We start from the raw sequence: 23,248 nt of genomic DNA, 5'->3' as shown, positions 1-23,248 counted from the left end.
AATTAAATGTTCCATACAAAGATTTAACTGTTTCGACATAATTTACTTTACCTTAGAATTAAATTAAACCTGGTCATTACCTTTATTTTTCAGAAAAGTTGAGAAACTACTGGATATGCATTGTTACAACACAGAGAATATTAGACCATGAACGACATGTAGCAGTTCATTCAGTCTCATTTTGACTCAATACGCCCTTTTCACATGACGTCACGCATCTTCCGTTCTGCTGCGAAGCAGTGTATCGTTACTTCCGCTAACACTCCAGTTCATAAGGTGGCGGTAATGCACCTATAAGCTGGTTTGCCAACCGCCAGTAAAACTCAAGAAGAAGTTACTTCCGCTAATCCGCTAGCGCCTCAGAATGGAGTTTACCAAGTCCCTTGCACATCTGCCACAAAAACGGCTAGATGATGTACAACGTCTTGCAGACAAATTTTTGCTAACGCAAGATCAAAGCTAGAGAAAGGATACAAATTCTTTGTTGAACAGTACCCGTTTGATTATGAAGGTAAGTGTTTTGTTTTCTTTTTGTGTTAGCGAAGGTGCTAGGATAAGTACTTGAATACGTGTTCTGTCAGTTTTTTTCACTGTTGTTAAATTCCTACATGACAGCAAAACGGAAGTTCTTCTTGTTTGTAGCAAGACGGATGTTATGATACACTGCTTTGCGAAAAGGCGGAAGTTAAGTGACGTCATTGTGAAAAGGGCCTATTGACTCGTTCGTTCAGTGAAGGGCGTGTTCATTCAGTACATTCAACCAATGAAACGCTCTGACAGAGCTCACACTCAAGCGCTATTGGCTCGTGTCTCTTTGAAGCTGCGCTGTCTTTGCTTGAGACGGTAATGATGAATGAGAAATATCATTCAAAAAGACATATTACATAAACTGTATTACATTTCTTCAATCATGCAGATCACATACTTGTTTTTTTAGCATGTCATTCAATCTTTTAATATACAGTACGACTCACTTCTCTTATCGGTACAGCGCTGGTTTCTTTTGGCTTACTTTATGTTGCATATCACGTTATGCAGTAGGGCTGGGCGGAATGACGGAATATTCCGTTACCGCGGAATAAAATGTAAACCGTAAGAGATCTTTCTATTCCGTGTATTCCGTGAAGTTAGGTTGTTTTGAAAAGCTGTAAATAGTTTTATAAAGTTTAACTTCAGGCGAGCCAAGGTGAAACTTGCGTTGAAATGCGCGATGATGCTCGCGAGCGCGTGAGCGTTTTGATGTGACGCGCTTCTACCTCCAGTTTTGGGAGACGCGTGAGGAGTCACCAGAGACTCGCAGTGCAAAAACAAGCCCGAGAATAAACAAACCTAAAGACAGAGAGTAGCAGCGCACTAAAAGTGCTCATCTAATAGAGAGTGAAGAGCGATAAAGACCTACAGTACAGACCCCTAGTACATAACACTAGTCATATACTGTACTCTCATTGTTTGTGCATATTCATACTTTATTGTTATATATGTTGTCTATCTTCCTACTGTATACATATGATATAGCCAGAAGATAAATATGAATAAATAATACATCTGATTATCAGAACTCAATTTGATATCTTTAGTACATTTTCATAACTTTCCTACATTTTAACTATGGTGAGCATTTAAATGAACTGTAATAAATAAATTAGTTAAATCAATCTAAGAAAAAGGAGGTATAAAATCTAGAATTATAATGGGAGATTGTTTCATGAAATATATCATTACCGTGAAATAAAATAACTCGTTCCGTGAAATAGATTTTTGGCCATTCCGCCCACCTCTATTATGCAGCAGCTCACGTTAGCGGATAAATTAACATTTGCATTTAAAAACGTTTGTTCTTGCCTTTGTAATGAGTTTCGGGGTGACTCGCCTGCAGTCACGCTTCAAGTTTGCTGTGAAATATCATAGTACGAAGTATCGTTACACCCCTATTATATAATATTATGTAAATATATTAGATATATTAAAACGGTCTGATGTCAATACGAAATCAAAATTTAAACAACCTATTAAAGGAACAGTTCACCCCAAAATGAAAATTCTGTCTTCATTTACTCACCCTCAAGTTTGACTACCATTATAATGTTTCCTACTATCAATTGTGGCTAAGAACTGTTTGGTTACATTCATCCAAATATCTTTCTGTGTTCATCAGAACAAAGAAATTTGTACAGATTTGGAACGACTCGAGGGTGTGTAAATGTTGACAGAATTTTATTTTTGAGTGAACTGTCCCTTTAAATATATCTTTTTAATCTTACTGAACATCAATTATTCCTCAAATCTCATTCAAATCCAATTTCAACCTAAATGCACTGCCTCTTAAATAACTTGTTTAATCGTATGACATCATCAAAACCTCTCATGTCTAAACTCACCAATCACGTGTCATATAGAGACCAATTTACCCGACCCCTCGTATCCTCAAGAATAAACAAAAATCCGACATTTTAAACACGCACACAAATGAAATTAAGACTGTATGAAGACTAAATTGATTCAAATAATAAATAAGGGGTGGAGCAAATATTGGAATTAGAAGAACACAAATGTCTATATATTGATATGGAGCTGCACTGAACAGGCAGAGAGGGAGGAAGAAAGAAAGCAAAAACACAGAGCAGAGATAAGTTCCATGAAAAGGAGGAAAGATTGGCTGGAATTGAACTCTCAAGTATTATCTTAAACAGGCATTTCACACACCATATTAAGAGCTGCGGCTCCAAAACAAAGAGCCCAGTGTGTATGTGAGAGAGAAGATCCATTATCTCTACAGTTCTGGACAATTCTGTGGGGATGACGGTGTCCACGGCTCTCCATCAACAAAACACAACAAATCTTTTGGATAAATATGCATTTAATCTCATTTCTTTTAATGCATGGCTGTGTTCCAAAATCCAATGTGATGCATGAATGTCTAGTCTAAATAAGCAGCAGCCCTCCAAGGCAGCACCCTAGCTGAAATGATTACTGAATTAAGATTACTACATAGGCAGCAACTTTGTGTGCCATAAAAATATTGCTTCACACAAGAGATTCGACTCATAATTAATAAAGTCTAATAAGCATAAAAATACACAGCACATACACATTTTGAGTAAAACAGTGTGTCGAAAATAGATTGAACTATATTTATAGAAATTAATTCAAATTTTAATTAGAATTAACATTTCTTTTAATTTAAATAAAATATTGGATGGATTTGTTCACTGAGCTCATCACAATGCAACATGGAATTGCTTTTCCTGCAAAGGATACATATTAAGCTGCATAGCTTTTAACTTTTTTGTCAGGAGCAAGCGGACCTATACGGTTTTAAAACACAGCATCACTAAGTTTTGAAACAAGGTCGTATTATGATGGTCTACTGTACAAAAGCCACCACTAACAAGAACTAATATAAAAGTGTACCACTAAATGTACATACAATCTTGTAAACAAAAAACACTTTTCATTAGTCTTGTGATTTTGGCAGTAAAAGCTCTCAAACAAAGCAGATATTCTTAAGAGATTTCACAGCTAACATATAAACAACGCTAACACAATCATGGCTGTGAAGTGCATTTGTGGCTTTATACCTTGTAGATGTGATAATAACAGAAAAGCATACATTCAGAAGTTTCCAGGAATATTTCTAGAAGGTCTGTACGCATGCTGTACACAGAAACACTGAGGTCAGTACCAGACGTCTGCTCAATAAACAAAAGATTTTAAGGCATCATTTATCCATTGCATGTGCCACATTTGTTGAAATGCCAAATTATGAGAAAAACGCTTGCCTTAGCAACTCTCACAAAAACTGCTCATACTGCAATGTATTCCTTTGAGCAGTTTGAAAATGCACGTTTATGCATTTGTTGTCTATGTATTTGGAACAGAAAAGGATGCGACAAAGTTCTCTGACAGAGCAAACAACCGGGCTTGTGTTAGACGCAGCTGCAAAGGCCGAACGGAAGTTATTCTTAGACTGCTCTCATTTACTGCTCAAAATGGTGCTGGAAACAAGTGCCCCATCATAATAAGCAGGTGGTACAAACAGACACGCGCACAGTGTTGGAATGATGAGAAGACTTCAGCTGTGCGGAAATGGGGATTACATCATTTGCATCATTCGCTTTATTTCAACAAACACTCACACAAACTACCCACACGACTAAAGGAATAGTGAAAAAAAAGGTATGCTATTATTTAATGACACTCATTTTGTTCCAAATTTAGGATTTCAGCCATGGAAAAAATTAAGATACCATTTCAAAATAATTTTCAGTTTTTCTGAATATATTATTCAAAGGTATGTGTCTAGGTAAAATAATCATTTTTGTTTAATTCTGTGAACTAATAACAATATTTCTCTGAAAGAAAAAAAAATCTTGTTTCTATTTGCATTTATTTGCAGAAAATGAAAACGGGGGAAACCGGTCAAAATACTGTAACAGAAAAGATGCTCTGTTTTTTTCAGACCTCAAATTCTGCAAAGAAAACAAATTCATATTCACTTTTAATTATGTATTTGCGAAAAGAAAAAAAAAATATTTGTAATAACCTGCATTTTTATCGCAGTTTTCATGTTTTGTCATGCTGTCAGTCTTCCACATTGCTGTTGGATGACTTTATGTCACTCCTGAGGTTTGATTTTGTTGATATTCAACAGACACTGGACTGAAATGAACGTCTAATAAAACAATAATATTCTGAGGATATAAACGCAGTGAAATGTTCAGTGAAAAATACAAAAATGCCACGGGCATTTTGTAAAGCAAATTTTGGTTAATCCAGTGATTATACTTGGAGAAAAATGTGCAACACTAACTAGATGGGACGTGACATCACAACATTAAAAAATAACATTTCTAATCCAATATTGGTTGTCGCATATTGCCGTCACGGCTGGTTAAAACAAAACCGATATCACAATAGGTTATATTTTAATTCCGATATACTGTGCAGCCCCATTCTTTACAAGCGAAAAGTACTTTATCTTACTTGATTATATTCTCTTGTTTATTTTTGGAGGTTGTTTATTCAACCCAAATAATGTGGTATCACTACATTTTTTTGCTTTTAGAATTTAGATATGCCACATCCCTAGCCATTGTAAAACAGCTGATATACACACCTGTACCTGCACGTAAGTTGAATTATATATTAAAGTGCAACTGTAAACAACTAAACTCCCTTTTGCCATGTGCCTAACAAAATCTGAGGGCCATCACTTCATTTCACAAGGCTGGGACAAATATTTATGGGTGGAGCCCTTCACCCCGGTTAACCCATTACACTGTATTTCGACATGCCACCCATTCCTAGCATGAGCTAATACAACAGCTACAGTATATTACATGCAGTTCTTCATAAGAAATAGATGCACGCCTAATTCTTCTGCTCATATGACAGCTGGTCAAATTTACATTTTCTCACCAATATTTAACAATCTGAGAACACAGGCATCAGGGCTCATGTCTCAGTCAATGTAATATGCAATGTTTATATCGGTTCAGTACGTGTCAAGTATTTAATGTAATATGATTACAGAATAAGATACAAGCATGTGATGTCAGGTTCTGTCTGACTAAAATATGTCTGTCAAACATTAAACAGGATTGACAATATTTGTTTTTGGGGATGACTTTGACTTTTTTGACAATATTTGCTTTTAGGGATGACTTTGACTTTTTTTATTTCACCACTGTCTTTACTCAATTGTCTTATTCTTCCTCTTTAAGGCGCCATATCATACTGTACATTTTTATTTCTGTCTACGTCGCAAATATTGCATAAGTGTTTTTACTCAGTCAAGTTTTTCATTTCTATTTCGCATCTTCTCACTAAAAGCTGTGTCTCTTGGCAGTAGGGCTGCATGATATTGAGAAAATATGCGATTTTGTTGTTGAATATTGCGATAACGATATTTCTTGCGATATAACATTTCCTAGAGAAATGCTATTTTTATTAGCAATTTTTTTATTATTTATATATGTAATTATCATACTGAAATAATCAGGTAATAGATATTCTTCTGATGTAATTAAATCTAATTCAGGCTAAAAAAAACTATCGAGGAAGAGGCAAACACTTAACACTACAGTGCGTGTTCAATTCAACAGGACTTTTATTTTGACGGGTTTTCTGGGAAGGCTCAAGTTTTTGTGTGTTTGCCAATAGGCCCTTTTCACATGACGTCACGCATCTTCTGAAGCAGTGTTTGTTTACTTCTGCCAGCGGGAGATGTAATGTTATCTCTTTTACTTGTTTATTAGTGAAGGTTCAGCGGTTATTTTTTCCTCACGACACGACCAAAACGTCTTCTTCTTGGTTTTTACCGGCAACTATTTAGTCAAGTCATATTCTTGCTATAAGTCCTGGTAGCTAGATTCCAGTTGTTTTTGTTAAACATACTTGCATTTTACTGAGAAATCTCCGGTATGATGGCGAACCGGAACTTGGAATACACTGCTTTGCGAAACGCGGAAGTTAACTGACGTCATTGTGAAAACGGTCTATAGCTTCACTCAAACAGTAAAACGCTCGTAAAATAAACTCTCAGAACAACTCTGGAGATGATGTTCATGTGTTCATATCCTCATACAATGCAGACGCAGATAAATACTCGACCATCACCCGTGTTGAATGTTAAATTGTGCACATAATTCACTCAGACAAGCCGAACAGCCAGATGACATTGAAATAACAGGATTCCGCGTTCGTATCTAGTTAACGTACGTTACATGGAGTCAGTGCAGTGCACTATTGATTATTGTTACACACAAACAAGCACAAACACGACAAACGCACTTCACACATACACGCAGCTCTGTCTAATGCACATATTCGTATTATTCTACTGTACATATATGTCGCACTATTGTTATTATATTTTTTTCAAGGTACTTGTCCGGTCGGGCAAGTAAAATTCTCTCTCACTCGCCAATACAAAACATTCACTTCTCCCGGACAAGCGTTAATGTCAAGCCTTGCAAAATATTGCCATATTTCAGACGTAACGTCCCATTTTTTTTAGGCACAAGTTCGTCGCTGTCATTTTCCTCGCTCGTCTCTAATCCTGCCATATTTATTTTCCTACTTGGCAGGTACTTCCTAAAAAGGTAATAGATAGGTTTGGGTTCTACTCTGGTTAGAGTAAACAAGAGTATGTTAAAGTTTGCCTAAATTACACTTTGAACTGCATCTGTAAATGAAAAGAAAGGAAAACAAGGAAATTGCCCAATTTTTATACGACTGGCCCAAAACACTGCCAGTCTTCACGGGGTAGAATGTCACAGTAGCTGCTCTATGTGTGTATGTGTGTGTTGAATGTTGCGTCAGGGGAGATGCTCAACTCTGCAAGGCCTGTTCCTTTCCCTCATTAACACCCACCCCAGGTCAATGAATCAAACCCTGATCCTGTCAGTGTGTCACCCGCACCAGAGTCTCTCATTAGCACTCACTCCAGGGTGACTAATCGCAACAAGATCCTTCCATCCACTCGGCAGTTATTGCTTTAGTGAGCACTATTTAGTTTGCAAATCAAATAAAGAAGTGGCTAAAGTCTAACTCAATGCTGTTGAGTCAACTCTGCTCTTAATCTGCACACCTGCAAAATGCTGTAGGAACAGCGGCTTTATTGAGTAATACACAGAGCAATGGAACAACTATCAATTAAACTGTTTTATTAATTCAGCGTTATCTTCTTGGAAATAACACTATTATGATTCATGCAGTTTTGTGTATAATCTCAAATAATGAGCTAGGGCTGTTCAACAATTAATCGCATAAAGAAAAAAGTTTGTCTTTACATACAACTCAGTCTCACGGCAGTTCGTGGCATAGACACGAAATTTGGAATCTATTAATTCCTGTTCATGGACATGTCAACATCCCTATTTTTTTCTTGTCAGTGAGCGCGACCTTTTTTTAATGTCACTCAGCACGACTTTAAATACACAGACTGCGTGTGTATTTACATTTATATATTTATAACCGGAGTCGTAAATAGTTTAGATGTGGCTAACCAACACCTTACTTCACCCTAAAATCACAGCCGCAAAGGCTAATTTTAAAACTCGAGTTTCACAAGGTGGCAAAACAACGATAAATGGCTACTCTAACCCCGCCCCTAAACCTAACGTCACAGGGGAAAAGTCAAATCATAAGAAAACATACGAATGAGATCGTAGGAAACAGGAATTCACACGAATGAGCCACCGTGTAAAATAGGTATGAATTCCCATCAGATTGCGTTGATATATATTTATACATATGAAAGATGTCGCGTTTAAAATACATTAGATTCAAAGTCGTGCTGGGTGACACGAAAAAAAGTTGCGCTGACTGACACGAAAAAAGGGGGAAATTCGTGTCAGTAAACACGAATTAATAGATTACATTTCGTGATAATGTCACAAATTTCCATGAGACTGTGTTGTTACATAATATATGTCTGTGCATATTCATATTCATTTTGTATTTATAAATGTATATGTAAATGTCATAATTATAAATGTAAATGTGTATATTTATATATAATTTAAATTATATACAAACATTTATGTATTTTTATATTTTTCTGAAAAACGTGTATGTGTTTATAAATACAAAATTAATATGCACAGTACACGGACATACAGTATATATATTACTATAATTCGGATATAATTTTTAATCTGAGATGCGATTAATTGTGATTAATCGTTAAACAGCCCTAAAAATAAGACCAAAAAGATTTGATGTCGATGCCAATTGTCAAGTGAGCTGCATGTTGACATATTGCACAATAGTGGCAGGGCTCTAGAGTGCGACCTTATTTCTCAATGGTGCGACTAAGAAAAATATGAGGTCACACCGGTGCGACCAGCCGTTTGAGGGAGAAAAAAAGTCTCTGCGACTCTGAAAGTCTCCCTGTGATTCAACAACAGACACACATTAGGCCCATATCGTGGTCTAAACCAATCAGAGATAGTGAAGGGTGGGCCCCCCTCTGATTGGCCTTGGTCCAGATTTTCCTGTACGTGTGTGTGTACCAGAGGTCGCGTTAACCGAAAATTCTCTGTCATTGACAGATTTTTTTACCAGTGACGGAAAAATCTGAAAGGCCGTCTGTCCGTCCGTCATTTTGACGGATTACAATGAGGGCAATTTGTAACTCCCCGTTTCCCTTCATTAGAGCGTGATATGCTCGCGAAGGGACGTGCATGTTTTCACCTGTCATTGTTACCGACTAGACATATGTGATGCGATCTGGGAAAGCCCGTCGGATGTCGCGCTGGGACGCGGGAAAGACAGTTCACCTATCAAAGTAAACCACATGACATGAAGAATGAAGGAGTATCAATGCACATTTCCCGCCAGTCCTGTGTAAACTACGGCATGCAAAGTTTTTTATACAATGTTTTCGTGAGATGACAGAGCTCCCGTCTGCAGCACCGGGAGTTATCCGATCGCAAAACATACAAGGGATGATCAAAAGTCCAGACACTATGCACATGATAAACAACGTAAAACTTGCTTCACTTCACCTCCCAGGTTATGTCAAGCCCTGGTCCATTTATCTTGAGATGTTTTAAGTTTAAATTTCAGTTCAGTGAAGCACTTTAAGCACCAACACTTTTTCAGTAAGTTACCTTTCTTATAGAATTGTGCTTCAAATAAAGAACTTTATGTTGACCAGATTGTTAGTTAATCATTTACAAGTTAATTTTGCCTATATGGACAGCGATTTAAAAAAAAGTTAACTGGTAAAACTGCGGTGTTAAATGCGAAAATTTTGGTGCACCTAACTTTTATGCTGGTGCACCTAAGAAAAAAAGTTAGGCGCACCAGTGCAACCACTGCAAAAAGTTAGTCTAGAGCCCTGAGTGGTTCGGGCAACCTGACATTTAGTCTCGGTTCATGGTCCTTTCCCAACTCCTGCTCTCCTCTCTCTCACACAGTATGACTTGTTGTGTTATCATCTGTTAAATTCATTAAAATATGTAAAAAAAAAATATGCTAACGTTTCTCAAACAGTGTGCCAAAAAAGTTATCTAAGTATTCAATGCATGAAGAAATTTTACATACTGTGCATAGCATTGCTAGGTGTAACCACAGTCAATTAAAATATAATTTTGGCTTGTAAATTAACTACCAGCTAGTTTCAACACAGGTACACACATTCTGCATACTGCAAAAATAATACAATATTTTATATACTACTGCCATAGTATGAGTACTTTGCTATATTCTTCCAGATTTCTTGTGGGAGACATGATGCATGACTTCTAAGAGCTAAACTATGACACATGATAAATAATGACTCAAATATAGAATGAGTCTTCTTTAAATTTATCAGCGTGACTAGAGAGCACACTGGGATGAGATCATGTGACACCTAGCCAAACACTTCCATTCAGCCGAGACTATTCTTTATCTCACTGCATGTGGCAGCTTTAGTGCCAAATCCATATCCAGCATCAGGAGACGGGTGAAATAATGCAGGGCAAGAGAGAGAAAAAACCTCTAGCATAAGCTGGAGTTGAAAGATCAGCTTCTGCGTCGCAGGTAAACAGCTCTTTGCCGCACGGCAGCCCTGGCGCTTAGTCACAATTTCAAAAGGTTATTGAATGGAGGGCAAAGTTTGATACGGTGTGCACCAACCCTCCCTGCCACTTTAGCATTTAGTCTAGACGAGCGCTAAACAAACGCCGCTAGGGCTGCAACGCTCTGCAGCGATCGATGAAGTTCAAAGGTGAGGTCACAGCGGCTTGCGCTAATGCCTCCTCTGTGCCCTGCGCTGTTTGTTTGATTAGCGCCGAGCAGTATGATGGTATATAACACATGACGTGACTGTAGTAATGTCATCCTTCTGAGATTCACAAGAATAATGTGAATATACAAAGTGCAACCAAATTAGTCAAGGCTAGAGGTTTACATTGTTTGTGGTTGCCAAACAACATCACAAGTTGGCATTAATGCAGATGCTTTGGCATCCACACGTGACCTTTTGGGTTGGCACAGCGCGCCAGCTTACGCACCCATCCATTAGTCTGGTAATGTCTCAGTACTGATCACACACCCACACACTTCATCCATCTCGGAGGTGATCTATAGCAAAGCAGGACGAGTCTTGTGCCTCCCACGCCAGTCTAAAGCCAGTGCAGATGTATGCTAATGGACTCAGTGTGCTTCCAGCCTGGCACCGGTGAAGCACACTTATTCTTTTAACTGGGTTCTTCTCTTGTAATGAGGGGCCAGAGGCGATGCAGAAAACAGTGGGCCATTAATTTGTTATTTTGGGATTCCATTAAGGTTTACAAATGACTTCTGGAATTCCAAAAGAGAGCTTTTAAGAGCTTATTTTACTAATCATTCTAGACTAACTCAAGATGATTTTAGTGAATGTATGAAGTCACTTGACCCCAGATATTAAGTATAAACATGTTTTACAAAGTCTAATACCACAGCAATTAAGACACTAGACGGGAAATTTTACATCATATGTAGACCATTTGAGTGTATTTCAAGTTGTATCAAGTACCAGACTTTGCATTTAATGAATACACCTGCAGAAAAAATACAATTCTAATGGTTTCTATTACAAATACCATTATGGACCATCAGATGTTCACCATTAAAACCATTACACAATTCTGTTATGTAGTGTGTTTAGCTCTAATTCCAGTAGGATTTAATAGTGTTCTATTGGTTCCCATCAGAACATAACATCCCACCAATACCCTACACACTACCAGTAGAGAGCCACAAAGACTACAGTTTTAATTAAAACCAACACAATTGGCCATTAAATCCATTAGAATTTCTCGTTCATGGCGTCTATTGTTTTTTTTAGCAGGAATAAACAATTACACTTTACAAATGTCTCCATCATGACTTTACACGCTTTTATTGTATATTATAATTCTTGTACAGTATGCAACTGGACTCTACTGTAGCATCCGAACGTGTCACGTGTTGATATTATCTGCGCAAACCAAACAAAATCACACATGCAATAACATACTGTGAATAATTGTACATGTTGTATAAAGCCATAACAAGACTTATTTCTTATGGAAGTGCAAATACAATCCTGTAAAACCTCATGCAAATGCTTATTCAAAGCACCGACGGAAACTGTGTAACAACTCTCTAAAGACTAAAGTCACTGTCAAACTTTCAATATCAATGTTTACGACAGACTGTACAAACTACACTTAACTCAACACGCGTTGCATTAGACATATTTATAAGTTAATGAGCTGCATTTGTAAAACTTCTGTAAACACAAAACTCTGACCTGGAGTGTGTGTTTCATCAGTGTCGTCCTCTGAATAGTCTTTGAACTGAACTTCTCTCGTTGTAATGGGCCAGATTTTACCAGCGATCGCTTCTCTGAACGATTGAATATAATCCATGTTCAAATGTCTTCCGAATCATAAACATTAAGTGCAGTGACACAAAAAAAAACACAAAATGAACACTCGAGTACGATCTGTCAACGAAACGCGCGGCGCAGAACCAGGAACTGAAACTGACAGCTGCTGCTGAACTTTTTCCCGAGCGACGCGACGCGACGCTGTGATGGAATTCTGCTGACCTAAACAAAGTTTCTGGTTGGTCTACCAGATGCCTACGTCACAGTTACACGCGCAAAAATGTGTTTATTATTAATATTATTTTTAGCATGTATTTGTCCAAATATGGAATGTCTTAATGTTTGCATCCATGTCCAATTATAGTTAAAAGAAACCTCAAAAAACTCAGTGCTTACAAGAACAACAACAAACATGTGCATGCACCTAGACTACCTCAATATTTTATAAAATTAACAAACATTATAAATATTTATAATGCTTAACGCAATTTATAATGCAATAAAATTGGTTCATATATTATTACATTCATATTTTGTTCATGAATGTGAATATGAAATGTGATTATTTATTGTTTGCTAAATAACTTAATATGATATCACATGACTGCTTATACAATGCATGCTAAATTAATAACAGAGCCGCAATTATACTGTATCTTTACGAAAACCTTGCAGGGACACCGATCAGCGTCTTCACTCCTCCCCAACCACATCTATACCGTTCATCTGATGATACGAGGCCGACTGCTAATTGCAAAGATAGTTCTGTGTCTTTTAAATTCATCAAGTTAATTACATCCCAAGGGGTGACAAATGAAATGCGCATCTCAGGCCAAATTCACGCAGATCCCAAAATCCCAAACAAGTGAAACTCCCTCTGCTGGTCAGGAATAATGTCGCACACAAAGATTTGAGTCCGATTTGAGATCGTTTGTACTGTCACTTTGTAAGTGATGAAATTGGATTTGTTTGTACAGACAACATTCACTGTATCAGTTGTTATAGTAATGATGTAAGTGTATAAACAATGTTTCTTGCTAATGTGATATTATACACAAATTTTAGGGTATTTAAATACAGATTTTACAGTTGCGTTCTATCCTGTGTGACAAAAAAACATACTTGATATTGTATTTGAATGTTCAGACTGAGATGCAATCTAATAAAACCTAAAATTCTAAAATGTAAAAACAGATGTTAGGTGTTACAATCAACTGAACTGAAAAACTGGAGTATATTGTATTAAAAAAAAAGCAAAATCCCCAAAAGACTTGCCTGACTGAACAAAGCATTACAAACCAGAGTTATTATTTTCATTTTATTTTTTATTTTTAAATTAGCTTTTATTTTTAGATCTTTAGTTATTAACTAATGTTCATTTTAGTTCAAGTTTTAGCAATTTTGGTATATGCTTTTGTTCTTTTATAATTTATTTTTTTATTTTTTATGTTGCTATATAATATTAATTCATTTCTATTTTAGTTTTATTTCAGTTTTTGTTTATTATTATCATTTTAGTGCTTTAAACTTATTTCAATTTATTTTTGATGCAACATTTCAATTTTTCCTTTAGTTAAGTTTTTCCCCATAATTTGTAGGTCAATATTTGATTTGATTTCAATGAACAGAGACGTTTTCAAAGTTTTAATTTTAGTAAACTAAAATAACCTTGTTACAAACAAAGATGACACACAAAATAACTGCTGACAAGAGCCTTTCTGAAAATCCCTATTTATTGCAACAGATGAAAGATATTAAATCAGTAGCACATAAAGCACAAAGTCCAGGCAAAACAGCTGTGTTCAGAGGAAGCCTGTGCACACTGAGACTCCATTTGATGGATGCAACAATCACCGTGCTGGTCGTCATGGGGATTAAAGTCAGCTTCTTCCTCCTTCTCATCCTGACCTTGCATATCATCTTTCCTCCTCCTGCTCATTGTGTTGCAGTTTTAAAGAAAGAGTTTACTTTGTAATCATTTACAACTCTTTTTCAAACACATGCTATTATTCCCCGTGGAACACAAAAGTAGCAATACAAAGCATTATACATCAAATGGCCTTGAAATGCAGCACATTGGACAGCCAGGGCCATGAAAAACAGTTGTTCAGTATTCAGTTCTTTTTGTGTTCCACTGGAAAAGATAAAAGCATGTTTGAAACAACGCTGTGTAAATAATGACACAATTGTCATCTTTAGGTGAACTGCTGTTTTAAGCGTACACAGAAGCTCAGCCCTGCAATATTCTGCATAGCGGTTCACAAAAACAGCCCAGTCATCAAATTATTGTGTAAATGCTGAGAAGTCAAGGCCGTTCCAAGCCTTTGAGTGCCGAGCTTCTGTCCGCAGACTGCGAGAAATGAGTAAGCACTCAATCGAAGACTCAACTGAGAGACAGAAAAATACAATTGATTCGAAATTCTCAACAAGCCCGGCCGTAATTAAAGTGCAGTTTAATTTGATTGGCCCTATGAAAGATCCATCGTCCTCATTTCACAGCCGAGAAATAAAATAAACCCTATTAGTGACGGAGATTAAAGCAGGGCTTCCCTCCCAACCAATATTCTCTCTCTTCTCACAGCGTTCAATGTTCACAGAAAGTCTATTTCATTTTCCAGAATGGAAAGAGTCGTGGGAAATAAGAAGCAGCACACAATTAATTCAGCTGTTCGCCATCAGAAAATTATATTGAAATATTAAATAGACCAAACTATAACGTTTTATAGGTCAAATTAAGTATGAGACCCTCATAACCCACATCCAAATTTAACATGAGTAATAATAACTTTGCCAGTTTATTAGGAACTGCAACATATTATGTGGTTTACATCACACAGTAAGAATGATCTGACCCTCGGTCATAAAAATTATGCAAGTGATTCAAATTAAAGTCTTATCAACGGTTTACTTACTGAGTCGATTCATCTGGGATCATATACCTAATCAATGGGCTTATGGGACTACCCACAAAAAAATTAAGCCCTGTGAATAAGATCTGTTAAAGAGAAGAAAAAAATCATTTCATAACATGATAAACTGCCAAATTTTAAAAAATCCTTTCAGAAAAAAAAAATACAAAAGCTTAAGTTGTGATGGATCTCATTACTAAACACCGACGAGGTCTTGATTTCCAAAGGCCACATTGTGTCCACATGCCACAGCAGCGCAAGGACGAACATCTGCACATTATCCCGAGTCTTTCACAGTTTACAGGCCCAATTAGACAGACACAAACGGAGCAAAAACTCACTCAGGCTGGGCAGATGCACCTAATAGAAAAGGCAGTGGAGCTTCGCCTCTGTAATGAAAGGGCACTAAATACAATTAGGCAGACCGTCTCTCGTACAACAGCTGTATTTGTACTGAACGATAAAGTCAAATGTTATTTAATCCACAAAATATAGTGCAGAAAATAAATCTTTTAGTGATTTTAGATTTGGAAATTAAAGACCAGCTATGACTTAAAGGGATACTTCACCCACAAATGAAAATTCTGTCATAATTTACTCACCTTCCAGTTGTTCCAAATCTGTATACATTTCTTTGTTCTGATGAACACAGAGAAAGATATTGAGAAGAATGCTTATAGCCAGACAGATTTTGCCCCCATTGACTCCCATAGTAGGAAAATTACTTCTGTTGAATACAAAAGAAGACATTTTGAAGAATGTAGGACAGCAAACAGTTCTGGGGCACTTTTGACTACCATTGTATTTTTCCTACTATGAGAGTCAATGGGGGGAAGAATCTGTCTGGTTATAAGCATTCTTCCAAATATCTTTCTCTGTGTTCATCAGAACAAAGAAATGTATACAGATTTGGAACAACTCGAAGGTGAGTAAATGATGACAGAATTTTCATTTTTGGTTGAAGTATCCCTTCAAAGGAGCAATCTGGAGATTTTAGCTACATCTAGTGGTGAGGTTGCGAATTGCAACCAACGGCTCACTCCACCCCTCCCTTTCAAAACACTACAGTGGCTCACACAGGACAAAGATGTTGTTCCGTTTTCGCTTTTTTTGCCGAAGGAGATAACGTATTTACGAAACGTACTCTGTAGAGCAGTTTGTCTGTTTAGGGCTACTGTAGAAACAACATGGCGACCCGCGGTGTGTATATAGAAAAAGCTCATTCTAAGGTAATAAAAACATAACGCTTCATTATGTAAGATCTTTATACACCTCTAAAGACATAGTTATATATATATATATATATATATATATATATAGATTGTATTTCTGTCAATAGATCCACCAAAAAATTACACATTGGGCCGTTAAGTCACATAATGGGTGAAGTGTCATTTTGGGATATCCCATTTCATTTTTGGGTGGAATATCCCTTTAAAATATTTTTTAAAACCTTTAAACAAGCAATGTGCCATTAAATTATTGAAAAATTTACTTAAAATCTCATAGAGTACTTCAAGTAAATAATTTAGGTCAATTGAGGTCAGGTGACAAAAAATGGATTTAATCATTTAATCATCAAATGGTGTATGGTACAAAAAGTACAAAACACTGAACTTTTAAGGTATTTAATGGACTAATTGGAAATTTGGAAAAAGAGCAAACTACAGCATATCAAAGAATATGGGTTTTATTCTAATACACACAAAAGAAAGCATGGAAAAACCAAAAACCCCACAAACCATAAATGACTAGTTTGATCTGTTAAAATGTGCTGATCCTCTCTTGTACAATAGAAATATTTTAATTCATATTATCATTCTCCTAAATCGTGAATTAGTGAGCTTTGTACATGTCTTACGTGTCATTTTCTGCCAAGCCCCCTTAAATTCTTCTCCAAGTGGATCACTTTGACACACTTTGAAAATGTGTTGCCATCAGGTGTTCTGTATGATTGCAATCACATGCCAACTAAAATTAAATAGCCTCGAAGACAAAAGTACTGCTTTCCCTCTCTGCACAATGACAGCACATGATTATCTTGTCTAACTACACAGAAAGGCATGAATATTCACAAGGCAAAATGCATGTGACTCGGTCTGGCCTAATGCAGAACATTACACGAGTTTTAGCGAATGATTGACATAACTATAACAGTCCCCTAACTCTGTAACTCAAAAAAAACACCACACCTCTGCACTCTCTCATTCGACATTAGAGTCTATTACTTCAGATGTGTTTTACATTCTCTGCTCAATTGACCAGAGTGGTTGTTAAGCCATTTCTGTGAGAACCAGTGACTGCAATATGCAGTTGTGACTTCAAAGAAATCACTGCAGCATTCAATCATCCTCCAAAACGACATCATAGAAACCAATCATCCGCTAGACTGTCATCACAGCAACCAATCATCCTGTAGACTTAAAGGTCCAGTGTGTCATTTTTTGGAAGATCTTGTAGTTTCTACAGTGGCCCTAAACGGACAAACTGCTCTACATAGCGTGTTTCGTAAATACATTATCTTATCGGCAAAGAAGTGAAAACATGACGACATCTTAGTTATGTGTCAGCCACCGTAGTGCTTCGAAAGGGAGGGGTGATTGGTGGAGTGAGTCGTTGGTTGCAGTTCTCAACCTCACCATTACATGCAGCTAAATGTCATACACTGGACCTTTAACCAATCAGTCAGACCATGGCTTTTATATTTTTTTGGTTTGATTTTTATGATTCCCATAATGCATCTCATATCCTTGTACTCCAGCTGTACAGCTTATCTGTATGTAAATTTGAGACAAAATATTTTTGCTTTAAATGAACATTACTAATCTATTTGCCTTTCTGTTTCCACCTCGGAATGCCTCCAGTCTCTTACAGGTGTTGTTTTGCCTGAAATCTTTGTGAAGAGATGATGCCAATGGCTGCACGGACCTCTGATGACGCCAACTCTGAATCAACATACAAAACAGCATTACAAAACGGAACATTTTCTCTAATGCTGCTTTGACAAGTATTATGAAAATCACCATACAAATAAATGTAAACTGAACTTCAATCATATTTTTTTCACTCTCATGTCATTTCAAACCTGTATGACTTTTCTTTTTCCGTGGAACACAAAAGAAGATATTTTGAGAAATGTCTCAGTGGTTTTGTGTCCACAATGGAAGTCACTGGGATTCAATGTTACCAACATCCTTAAACATTTATTCTTCTGTGTTCTACAAAAGAAAAAAAGTCATACAATTTGGAATGACATGAGGGTGAATAAATGATGATAGTATTTCCATTTTTGGGTGAACTATCCCTTTAAGACCAGGCATTTCCTCATGGCATTCGTGAAGGAAAAATCCCTGAACAAAGAAAGAAAATCGCATCAGGGAGACAAAGCTATTTTTAGAAGATAAGCCCCATCATGCTGAATTGTGTTCATTTTGGCATCAGTACTTTTTTCATCCAGCTCTGCTATTCTTCTGCATTCGGCATGGTTATGTCATATGCATGCTGATTTCAAAGCATAAGGTTTTAGCTTCGGAAATCTGCAGGAGGGTTTAGAGTTGCGGGACACCTGAACAAACAGCCACCTGCTGGCCAGCCGTCCCCCCGGGAGGCATTGTGATACCGGAAAGTTGGTTTCTTGGCATACCAACTTGGTATTTTACCATATGAAATATTAAAAATAGCATAAACCAAGGAAATATGAAATATGAAAAAGCGTCCCCCCTAACTGTGTCTAAAAAATAAATCTTCTATATTTCTACCTACGCAAACCAGAGGTCCACAACAATGCTATGTTTCTGTGTGGATACAGACCAAGAGCTCAACAGCGGAATATGAACGAATCTAAAACGCACCGGCATCTTTATCCGGCCAATTTATTGAAAGAATAAAGCCAGCGCCATGCTCTGAAGGGTGGTCAAGTAATAACGCAGCAGGAGATGAGGGAGAAACAGAGCGATGTAAACAAAACAAGTTCAATCTTATGTTAACCGCTGTGTCAATATCTCCTCCTGAACTCCGCGGGGAGAATTAATTGCTTTCCCTTTCAGAAGGACACGGTCATATTTTTCATCATTATGTTAAGCACTGGCGCATGAATTATAATAGCCTAACGCTTGTCTCCCCGCATTCCCACGCTGATTAAGAGAAGGGAAAATTGACAAGTGCAAAAAAGAATGGAGGTAGATGTCGGCGGTGAGGGACTCGGGGTGGTGGAGGGTAATCAACACAATGAGGCTATAATCACAAAGTAAGATTGTACCACTGTGATTGGCACACTGAAAGAAGAGCATCTGAAGGGGAAAATGCATGCCGGGTACATCTGGTTTCAAAGGGAAAAGATGGAAAGACTGTTGAACTGTTTTCCTTCATCTTTTGAAGTCAATACGTATGATGCACTATAGAGACAGACTGTAACATTCTTGCAAAAGCTTCCTCCCCACACCAAAAAATACCAAATTAGGCTTATTTATGCCCACAGACCACCCGCTGTCCATTTACTGAGTCTGATGCATCATAAACTGAAATCGCAACTCGCAAGCTCCAATCGAATTGCAACGGGAACGATATTTAGAAGTCAGGGCGCCAAGGATTTCATTGGATTTATACAATCGTGATGCAACAATCTAAAAAAGTGCTAGGTTAATTCAACCCATTTGGGTAAAATGTGCACAAAGCCAACCGTTGATTTACACCAACCTAGAAATCATTCATATTGGTTCATATTTCAACCAACCATGGGTTGAAACAAGTTCCCTTAAAAAGTTAATGTAAACCGATTGGTTAGGTTTGTTCATATTTTACTCAATGTCAGGATGGTATTACGATCACTAGCCTATATGCTTTTTGATATATCTAGAAAAACGTTTGGAAATAAAAAAACAATTTACGAACTCGATTAAAGAAAGTTCTGAAATATGCAAAAAAAAAAGGTTTGCCATTATGAGGGGTGTCATATATATTTTTTCACAGTAATGAGTTGAATCAATATTCTGACAGAACAGGTGGTAAAACTGCTTGCCTCTCATTTAAAATCACCTCAATCAATAACAATCGATGAAAATCCATCCCTGGCTCATACACAGTACATGGGCTAGCGGTGAGCGCAGAGGAGGGAAAGAGGTAAATTATAGATAAATTGTTTAAAAATCGACAGGGGACGGCCTAGCTGACAGAGAAAGAGTGAGAGAGAGGGGCATAATTACAGCACGGGTTATAAATCCAGCGTTGCCAATCCTTCTGAGGGGTATGCGGCAGTAAATTCAGCCCTGGATGAAGGACCACCTCCAGGAAAGCAAACAGTATTAATTTCACCCCATGGCCTAATCCATGAATCTCTGGGCATTTGTGTGACTGTTAGCGGCACTGGCGGATTTCTTTTACTGCAGTAGAAACGTACGGATACTCGCCAATACGGGCCGACAGTGTGTTGTTGTTTCTTCGCCCATATTTGTTGTATGTGTTCACTGCGGTGGAAGATAAAAATCTGCCTAATGTTGCTCACAACGCTAGAGTAGAGAGGCAATACCTGCACTGATTACTGAATAACTTGGACTAAATACTACTAAAGTTGATTGATTTGCCCGCACATGAGGGCTGTGCAATGTCATTTTGTATTTAAAAATCTATTATAAGATCAAGAAAAAAAATTTGAGTAAAGCAATTTACAAATTTAAAAACTTCCACGTTTAAAGGTAAGATTAACTTAAAAATAAAAATTCTGTCATCATTTATTCACCCTCATTCAAAACCTGCCTATGACGCTTCTGTGGGGCACAAAAGAAGATATTTTGAGAAATGTCTCAGTGATTTTGTTTCCATGCAATGGAAGTCAATGGGGTCCAATGTTGTTTCCTCCAAAAAAGTAAATATATTTCAACATGAATTAAAATGTAAAATGTTTAATTAAAAATCGCTGCTGTCCTTCTGAAACCTCATATCTCCATTTATCCAGATTTTTATTTTTTGCCATAAATCTTTATCATTGGTCACCCTTTATGTTTGTCACTGTGTTTTGCGAATATCTAACCAATAAAAAGCATTAAAATGTGCTTGTCAACTTTGACAACACAGTATGTAATCATTTAAAAAGTACAGTGGTTTTTTTCATTTCCTGAAAAACTGTGAATTTGGACATTCAAGGTTTCAGAAGGACAGCGACGAAATGTTAAAAATGTAAAATATGAATTAAACAAAATAAATAACTTGTACGTATAGTATATTATAAGTGAGTTATATTTACATTTTATGTTTTAATTAAGGTTTATAACTTACTCTTCATTTCATTTTTAAATGTACCTCATAGTCATATACAACTGAAAAATGTTTCTGATTGCAAATAATATTGTTCTGTATTTACAATTGGCTCTGTACCAATCCATGTGAGCTACCTACCTAGAAAGCATTCTTACAGATAAAATGCTTCTTAAAAACCGTTGAAATCCACAGGCGTGGGTTTGTGGGCCAGTGTGCCAATGTTTTCTGGATCTCCTGTTTTAATATCAATGACACAAAACATGACATTGTTACAAGTCCAAGCTTTTAGCAGTACCCATGATGTTTTTTGCATCTAGCTCCACTTAACCTTTCTTTCACCCAACTTGCTTTCAAGCACATACTCACATTTAACACATATTCTCCTCCACAGATGACATTGAAGGGATTTCACTTTATAATTCTGCCCGACTGTGTCAGTTATTGACCACATTAATCGACCACATGTCAGGCTTTTGTCTTCGCTTTGTAATTCTGTCTAGTTTGTCATTTCGCACAAAGCTTTCGGCTCTCGCTGCACATGGACCAAATCACAGAGCTGATATTTGGTTCCAGTTCGGTAAGCCTGTGAAAGAGACGCTTGCAAACTTTGAAACGCTTTGAAAAGCCCGAGCCCTGTTAAACAGGTGATGATGTGTGTCCTGAAACGCTTAAAAGGGAAGGTTAAAGCACAATTAACCTTTAACAGAGAAGCTGTTTGTTCCTTATGCTGTTTCTGGGAAGAGGTTAATGAACACTGACTACTCATAGGAATATATTTCAATCTGCCTCTCATTCTTTCCTTTGACTTCTGTTGTTTTTATATAAAGATACGAGACTATCAGTGTAAGCATTTGCTCTTAAAGTGATAGTTCACCCAAAAATTAAAATTGCTAATCATTTACTCACCCTCATGTCATTCCAAACCTGTATGCCTTTCTTTTATCTGCAGAACACAGAAGATATTTTGAAGAATGTTGGTAACCAAACAACATTGAACCCCATTGACTTCCATTGTATGGTCACAAAACCAGAGACATTTCTCAAAATATCTTCTTTTGTGTTACACAGAGAAAAAAGACATAAACTGGTGTTAAACTACAAGATGGCGAATAAATGATGAAAGAATATTGATTTTGGGGTAATTTCTCCTTCTAGAATTTCAATTTTTTGTTTATTCGCTTAGGTTTCAAAATTTCGGCATATGTAATGAGCAGTTATTCTCAAAACATATTTTTTTTCCCAGAGAAAGAACACAATCTTTGCACCCTGATTCTCATAAATTGTGCAAAACCAGACCGCTCACAGACATTTCATTATAAATAACCCAAACTATTCCTTTTATAACAGGCTAAAAACACCACATTAGCTGCACGGGTCACCTCACTTCATCCACCACCATATCATGATCCTGACCTTTTCCACAAGTCTATTCCCTGATCAGTCTTTACGTCTAATCTCTGCATGGCCCAGAAACCCAGATTGTGATTTGTTTGCAAACTTGATTGTTATACCACAATTCAATGCTGGTCGATCGGTCTAAACGCAAAGGTCAATGTGAACTAGGGCAGAGTTTATAATGACATCATTAAGTACCATCACACACTAAAGCTGATGTGAACAGGATGCGATTGATCCAAACGGGACACAGTTCGCACAATTCACCCGGTCACAAGCCCGTCTATAATGTCCGTCACCCACACAGATGCCTCCAGGGGTCAATCCGGTCAACTAGTGTCTTCAT

General features: G+C 37.1%; 1 protein-coding gene across 3 annotated transcripts in view; it reads right to left on the bottom strand.

Moving 5' to 3' along the window:
* Positions 1-23,248, bottom strand: part of oxr1a (oxidation resistance 1a) — a 145,060-nt gene that overhangs the window by 46,380 nt on the left and 75,432 nt on the right. Inside the window, exon 1 of one of the 3 annotated variants that reach the window (XM_057339321.1) lies at positions 12,269-12,514. The exons of the other annotated variants lie outside the window; for them this stretch is intronic. Coding sequence (XP_057195304.1) covers positions 12,269-12,386 — 118 coding nt within the window. The 5' untranslated portion in view covers positions 12,387-12,514. Of the gene's footprint in view, positions 1-12,268; positions 12,515-23,248 lie in introns of those variants that run through there. 3 annotated transcript variants of the gene reach the window in all.

Source organism: Triplophysa rosa, linkage group LG8, assembly GCF_024868665.1.
Source record: "Triplophysa rosa linkage group LG8, Trosa_1v2, whole genome shotgun sequence".
NCBI lineage: Eukaryota > Metazoa > Chordata > Actinopteri > Cypriniformes > Nemacheilidae > Triplophysa > Triplophysa rosa.
This window is presented reverse-complemented; position numbering and strand designations above follow the sequence as displayed.